The 8,031-nt window shown below is 39.6% G+C and overlaps 1 protein-coding gene across 2 annotated transcripts in view; it reads left to right on the top strand.

The window, feature by feature from the left end:
* LOC109971379 (phospholipid phosphatase-related protein type 4-like) overlaps positions 1 to 8,031 on the top strand; it is an 81,993-nt gene that overhangs the window by 49,063 nt on the left and 24,899 nt on the right. For both annotated transcript variants that reach the window (XM_020619586.1, XM_020619585.1), the window contains exons 5-6: positions 6,491 to 6,548; positions 7,000 to 7,173. In XM_020619586.1, the coding sequence (XP_020475242.1) occupies positions 6,491 to 6,548; positions 7,000 to 7,173 (232 nt within the window). The remainder of the gene's footprint in view (positions 1 to 6,490; positions 6,549 to 6,999; positions 7,174 to 8,031) is intronic.

Here is an 8,031-nt window from a genome sequence, read left to right as displayed (position 1 = left end):
CTCCTTACAGCATGTTCGTTCATCACCCTCCTATAAAAAAGATTTGTTTTTGGCCTTTCATTTGTAACATGGCAGTCATAAACCAAAAATACAGGTAAATGATCACTATCATTTATAAGTAATCCACTTGTCATTTTGCTATCAATATCATTAGTAAATATATTATCTATTAGTGTTGCATGCTGGGTTGTTAATCTACTTGGTTTTGTAATTTTTGGGTATAAACTGCATCTATATAATGTATTAATAAACTCCTCAGTTCCTGAGTGCTTGTTAAGATTTAACAAATCTATATTGAAGTCACCACATATGAACATTAATTTATGACTTATTGTCGTGTAATTCTCCTCCATCCAGTCATTAAATTTATCTATGCTGGCACCAGGTGCTCTATAAATACAGCAATGATGTGAGCATTTCTCTGTCCTCTGATTGGTTGGTCAGAGCAAAACTAGAAAAGGGCTTACTGATGGAACTGAAACGCAGAGATCACAGTTGCGGTTGTAGTGTAGAGGTTTTGGAGTTGTCTTAACTGGGTTTCTTGCTTTAGTAAAAACGGTATTCACCCTCAATACGCGAAATACCTCTCTCTCTGTAATGCCACACTTTATTATATTGCGTTTTTGTATAGCATTGATGGTTTCTATAATTGCGACGTACAGTGGTGGTATTAAGAGGTGAATTAAGTTGGGTAAGTCTCCACTGAAGGCCCAGGTATGCACGGCCCGCCACTGTATTCACCAATACAGACTCCGATTCGATACTTATATTTAGCTTTAGTAAATGTTCAATAAATATATGATATATTGAAATTTAAATTAAGGTAAGATTAAATTACGATCATTTCAGATAGCTGGTAATTAAAAATTAAAAATGTTTTTTAATTGTCAAAAAACAGTTTGCCAGACTGGGGTATACTTGCTCTTATATGTGATATGCACATTGCATGATCACCATTCACAGATACATTCACTTTCTGCAAAATGACATTTTTAAGCAGAATGATTACTGAATAGAATCTATGCCATAGATGCCATGAAGTTGCATGGGTCTTTTATTTTGGCACAAGTCTTGTGGAGGCTAAAACACAAGCATAGGGTCATTTTTGTTGGTCATCTGGACAGATGGTCTCCTTAGGTGGATATAGTGCCTCAGTTGACTCTGTGTATGCAGCGGTAGAAACGTATTACATCCATCCCCACTGTTGCTTGCATTACCATCCACTAAATTATCTGTTATCACAACACAGAGCAGGTTTTGATGGCTTTTGGCATACACTTCAGCAGAAATGGCAGAGAATGTTCTGTGCATTTTTACACACCAGATTGGTGAGCTGTTCCACAAACTCTTAGTTTGTACAATGAAATAATCTGGAGTATAGCAGGCTCCTGCAAAAATCTCAGGATATTTTTTTATTCAATCACTAAACACCATTTTATCAGCATAATTATACAATATTTTTAATGTAATGTACACAGAATTATTATGAGGAGCTTTCGTTATGCAAATGTGTGAACAGATTAAACAGACGATTGCCTTCTCAGTATTTACAGGTTGCAGTTGTCATTGTTATGCATATAGAAAAGAGATATGACTTAATCAATGCAACCTGTTTAATCACTTTAGTGATTAGAACAATGGACAACAAAGGTAGCAGAAACAGATTTTATTGTACTACATTTGACTGTAACTTGTCACCTAATACAGATATGTTCCTGTCTTCCTATATAACTTAGTGTCTCCTGCAACATGACTACAATTTAAGGATATGTCTGTGTGTTTGGTAACATATTTGATGGGCTGTGTGTTTGTGCTTTGACACTGTCCACCTCCAAAAGAAGAACAGTTTCTCTTATTTGACGCTAAACCAGAACTGAAACTCAGCTTTCACCCCTTGCTAGAGGAGTTCTCATTGCTGATGTTAAAGAGAAGCTGAAAAGCTAAATGCAAACACCAGGTTTATGTTATTATTACAGTTTATTGTATTGCATACATATCTAATAAACTGGCACATATGCTATTCAGAACTTTCAGCACTTACAGCTGTTAGAACTGAAAAGTCAATACTACAGTACCAGAAGTATCAATGCAAAACTAATAGTGTCAATATTATAATTTAAAAGCCCCCAAATTGTCTAATGAAGCATGCTCATTTCCAGCCATTTAATGTTTAACCCTCTGGCGCATAGTGGTCACTGCAGTGGACAGCTATTCAAAAGTCTTTTTCTCCAAAATGCACTGGTTTCAATGGTGGAACTGCATATCAGCCACTAGAGTGCTCTCTACTGCACCACTCCTTTGAGGTTTATTCAGTGGTCAGTCGTTGTAACTACAAGGGAATTTCCTCTGAATCCAAGATGGCCAACAGTAAGCCACACTTGTTGACTACTGCTGGAATATCCTGTCAGACCTTCTATTCCAGAGGAACCCTAGAGGTAAAAGAAATATGATGATATACAGTAACATCATTCTTTTATTTTTGAAAAATCTTATTTCCAATAACGGGCAGCACGGTGGCACAGTGGTTAGCGCCGTTGCCTCACAGCGCAAAGGTTCCAGGTTCGGGCCCCACCTAGGACCTTTCTGTGTGGAGTTTGCATGTTCTCCCCGTGCTTGCGTGGGTTCTCTCCGGGTACTCCGGCTTCCTCCCACAGTCCAAAGGTTGATTGGTGTCTCTAAATTGCCCATAGGAGTGCATGTGCGTGCGTGTGTGTGGTTGTTTGTCTATGTGTTAGCCCTGCAATGGATTGGCGACCTGTCCAGGGTGTACCCCGCCTTTGCCCATTGCCGGCCGGGATTGGCTCCGGTCCCACTTGTGACCCCGCTCAGGGATTTAGCGGTAGAAAATGAATGAATGAATTATTTCCAATAAGTAGTAAATTACAATTAACCATGTGTCCAATGAAGTGGATACCATGCATCATCACGTATATTTCTGACTCAAGTCATGTAATTGCTTCACCTTTTTCTTGTGACTCTTTTGGTTGTAAATGAGTGTATTTTGCTGTATTTTATAGGGTATTCATTTAAAAATGGATAGTCTTGTGCAAATTAGTTGTAGTTTGTGTGAGTAACACATCATTTTGTCATATTTTGTAGACTGTCAGTGCGGCAAAGAATAGGGAAGCCTATAGAATAGTCCAGGAAATTCCCTTTGACTCCAGTGATGATGATTATAGTGACAGTGATGATGAGTTGCTGCCAGAGAACAATAGAGACATAGGAGCTGAGGATGATGAAGAAAATGCAGTCACTCAGGATGCACATGCCAGCATGCAGATAGTCAGGATGATGAGGGTCAGGATGCAGAGGGAGGTCAGCTTGATGAGGAAGCTGTGAAAGATGTGCACATGGTACCTGGCTGCACTCAAGCCTGCTAAAAATGTCTGGAAATTCCAAGACGACTTTGATGGAGACTTGCCTCCTTTTCTAGGAGACTGGAAAGTAAATGTTGAGGGAAGAGATCCAGCAGATTTCTTTAGGCATCTGTTTCCCGCAGATCTCATTGATGATATAGTGCACAACACCAACTTGTATGCTCTCCAGAAAGGGAGAGAAAATCTGGCTGTGACAAGAAAAGAAATGCAGATTTTTTAGGGATCAACATGGTCATGGGGTACATTCGGTACCCTAGGGCATGAATGTACTGGTCTAGTGAGGATGGCCTTCATCTCAGATTAATTGCAAATGCCAGATATGATTAAATTCTGGGTTACCTGCACTTTGTGGATAACTATACTTGCCAGCCAGCAAACACCAATAGGCTCTTCAAAGTAAGACCAGTGCTGAATGCACTTCAGGAAACATTCAAACCCTGAAGAAATTCAGTCCATTGATGAGCAAATCATTCCCTTCAAAGGCCTTTTGTCCGTCAAACAATACATAACAAAAAACCCCAAACCCTGGGGAGTGAAAGTGTGGGTGAGGGCAGGGACCTCAGGGTATATGTACAGATTCTAAATGTACCAGGGCTCTGCAAGTCGTAATCGCATCAGTTGGTTGGGAATGGCTGGAAATGTAGTGATGCACCTTTGTGATGACATAAAGCACAAAAACCACAACAATCAGAATCAGTTTTATTGGCCAGGTGTGCTGGACACGAGGAATTTGACTCTGGTACAGCGGCTCTCAATGTGCACGTACATATCCCCATGCAAGACAACAGCAAGGGGCAAATAAACAGTATAAACAGGCAGTAAATAATGCAGTCAGACAAAGGAATGTTCATTTGGAGACAAGATAAAATTAGTATAAAATGAAGTAATTAAAAATAAAAATAGAGACCTGTATGAATCTGTATATTCTGTACAATGTATATTTACTGGCATTGCACTGGGGGAAGGTATTTCATTGATGGTTATTGTCCAGTCATACTGTCATGGGTTAAGTGTTAATCAGAGTGACGGCTCAGGGAAAGAAACTGTCCTTGTGCCTGGTTGTCTTGGCGCACAGTGACCTGGACTGGAAAAGATGAATCTCCTCCTCTTCAAAGCTTCTATAGTTCATGCACTGATAAATGCTGGTTCCCTCCAGCAAAGCAGAAGAGGAAGACCCAGTGCAACCCCACCTCCAGTGAAGTGCAGAGCAGTCACCAAAGTACCCCGTGAGGTCAGATTTGGCACAGGAAATCATTGGCCCCAATTCACCAAGGTGAAAAATGCAAACAGATGCCACAATGCTGCATGCACTCAAAAGACCAAATACATCTGCATGCAATGTGCGACTGTGCCCTGGATGCTTTGCCAACTTTCATACAGCCTAGGTTTGATAAACTGACATGCAGAGCATATTACAGAAGTGTTCAGAGATGCAGATATGTCAGTTCTTGTTTCTGAAAACATATTAATCTTGGGTACCTCTAGATTAGCTTGGCACCCCTCATAACTCCAAGTAGTCTGTAATTATTTCACAACAATAAAACCAGAGAACCTTTTACTAAAAACAAGAGGATAGTTCATGAACACACACACATCCTGCTTCTGGTGTTGTATTGAAATGTGTTTCTCCATTGAGATGCGTTTCTCCTAACCCAAATCCTAACATTATCCTAACCACAACCACTGAGGGGGTAGCTACATGAAACCAAGTTTTGAAAAGGGGACACACATCTCGACGGGGGGACAAATAGGTTATGTTTTCAACAATGACAATACCTTAAATCCTACCTGAATACCTGAGCCAGAATATGAAAGTGGACAGCACAATAAACTGCGATGGCATTATTTGAATTTCTCCTCCATAGATAGGTAAACAACAGTATATGTACCAATGAAAAGAGATGTGTAACACTCTAAGCAAAGAGGATAACTGAGAAACCCCATATTTTAACTGGCATAATGCAGACATAGTTATGTCTCCAACCTTACAACAATTCTCTCTATTGTTACAGAAACAAGGCATTAATTAACAGACACACAACGTGCGTTGTTTTAAACTTACCGTTAAGTCGCACTGAGTAGTGGAAACATCACTCCCTTTCAAGTAGCTCCAAGGTCAGTAAATCCAACCGGTGGTCGCTGTGTCTTCCCCCACATGACCACATACACTCCCAAAGCAGTGAAATTAATTCCAACAGGTAGTGTAGCACCAACAATAACATCATGGATCCTTAATCCGCTGGTTAACCAGCAACATGATTAGCTGATCATTCACCACTGTGGAGGCTTCACAGGCCAGCTGCTTGTAGATTAAACCCAGTCAGATAAAACAGCGAGTCCCTGTACAGGAATATTCCTGGACATGCAGTAACCTCAGGCCCTGTATTTTTCTCCACATCCTCTGGTCACAGTGCAGCAGCAGGAGGGAAAATATATCCAAAACCAAGCACAGGCAAAAAATTATACTTTTACAGTGGCACCGGTGGATTTATTTTTAACATAAGCTTTATTGAAAATACACATAACAAACAAGGCAATGTAACATTTTGCCAGTATGGTGGGGCCACCGGTGGATGTCATGCAAGACCACATGAACGTGCAACAGCCTGGATTTTATGACCATTCAAGGAAATCCTTAAATGTCCTATCCTATCACATACTGTAATACTTTATTTTGTTAGAAAAAAAGTCTTGTGAGCGAGAGTTTGTGAGAATTGTATAAATTGAGTTGCTTCTGCATAGAAGTACTAGAACATACACCTCAATTTTTGAGCTTTAGGTCACGTCTAAGATGATAATTCACCGTTGTAACAGGAAAAGCGCCATGGGCTTTTTAATATTTACCAGTATACACTTTTGTAATATTTGGGCTACAAAGTGATAAACTACACATCAGAGATTCATACTTACTGCCCTTCCTGTATCCTTCATTTTCTGCATTTATATATTAAACACCTGCTACACACAGAGAGAACGGTATACACTCACACCTTCATATTTCTTTGAAAGTCACTTCATGGCTGCAGAAGTACAGTATATTAGGTACTGTATGCCCTTAGCTGTCTGAACATGATAATTAACACAAAGAGTACTCTGTTTTTCTGTCTTTATAGGAAGTCTTTCCCTTCCCAGCATGCCACTCTGGCTGCTTTTGCTGCTGTCTACATCTCAGTAAGTACTGAACATACATACTCATATATAAAGTAAGATTATGCATCTCATCACCAATGCCCCTGGTTATGCTGACCACTTGACAATCTTCTTATTATTATTTGCACTACTGTCACTGTTTGCACATGGATTTGAGTTTCATCATAGGCTATTAGGTTGTATCATCTAGTTTATCCTTATTACTTAAATTCATTTTCCATGTTCTATTTATTCTGTGTTTATTCTACTTGTATTCTATTTTAGTTTCTTAAATGGTATGGGCATTCAACATTAGGTGAGAGAGAAACAGTATTTAAATTTTTCTGTATGTCCTACACATATAGTGAATTGACAATAAAAATCTTTGATCTTGAAGATTTGTAGCTGACTGTCTCACCTAAAATATTCCATGAACATTAAAATCAATCAACATTAAAGGTTAACAGTTACTTCATGTGAAACTGTATTTCAGATGTACTTCAACACGGTGCTGACAGACTCAACAAAGCTGCTGAAGCCACTCCTGGTGTTCTCGTTTGTCATGCTGGCCATCCTGGCCGGGTTAACTAGGATCATCCAGTTCAGAAACCACCCTGTTGATGTCTACTGTGGGTGGTTACTGGGAGCTGCCATTGCTGTTTATCTGGTAAGAGTCAATGAGTTACAAGTTTTTTAATGGTTTGTTTCAGGGCAGGTACAGGTTTTTAGTCAGAACATAGTGTGTGAAAGGACTGTAGGGTAGGTTAAACTGCCAGAATATTTTGTTTAGCAACCCTTACAAATGCACAGTTTCACAAGAGTCTTGCTCGTTCTCTGTTGCTGTTGTTATCCTGGACAACTTTCTGTCAATAATATCGCAGCTTTAGCACCTCAGAACATCCACTGCAGTGAAGTGAAATGGCCAACAAATCAGCAAAACTGAGCAAAAACTGGACTGAAATTCATTCCGGTGTCTAATAAAGGGTGAGACCTGTTGTGGAGTATAAATGAACCTCAAGTGCTGGGTACTGCTAAGTTTGATAAAATCAAACAAAAAGCTACACTATGTAACTTTTCCTAATAGTTTTAGTAGAAACAGTCTCCTCAGCATATCATGTGGCGTGGTGCTGTCAAAGACTCCTCTGACCCAGACTGACACCGAGTTGGAAAAGCACAATGGTTTGGCTCTGAATATCATGCTAGTGCTAGCTTATTTTGAAGACTTACATTTTCTCTGCCAACAGCCTGTTGGTTCCTTTTCTAAGTTTGGTTTATCATGGAAAACCATAACTGTTTTTAACAGTGCCTGGATGACCAGTGTAGCTTTGATAAGGAAATGTGTGTTTTCGCTTTCAATCTTAGCAGTTGTTACAGTATGTTGTGCTGACTCTGTGTTCTACTGCACAGTCTCTTTACATTTCATGATTTGTTTAAAAACATATGAGACATCTAGCAGGAATTTTGGCTGGAACTACCTTAACAATGCTCTCACCCAGATGTGAATGGAGGAAAGAGGCAGAATTTG

The sequence above is a fragment of the Monopterus albus genome, unplaced genomic scaffold (assembly GCF_001952655.1).
Source record: "Monopterus albus unplaced genomic scaffold, M_albus_1.0 scaffold223.1, whole genome shotgun sequence".
Classification (NCBI taxonomy): domain Eukaryota; kingdom Metazoa; phylum Chordata; class Actinopteri; order Synbranchiformes; family Synbranchidae; genus Monopterus; species Monopterus albus.
This window is presented reverse-complemented; position numbering and strand designations above follow the sequence as displayed.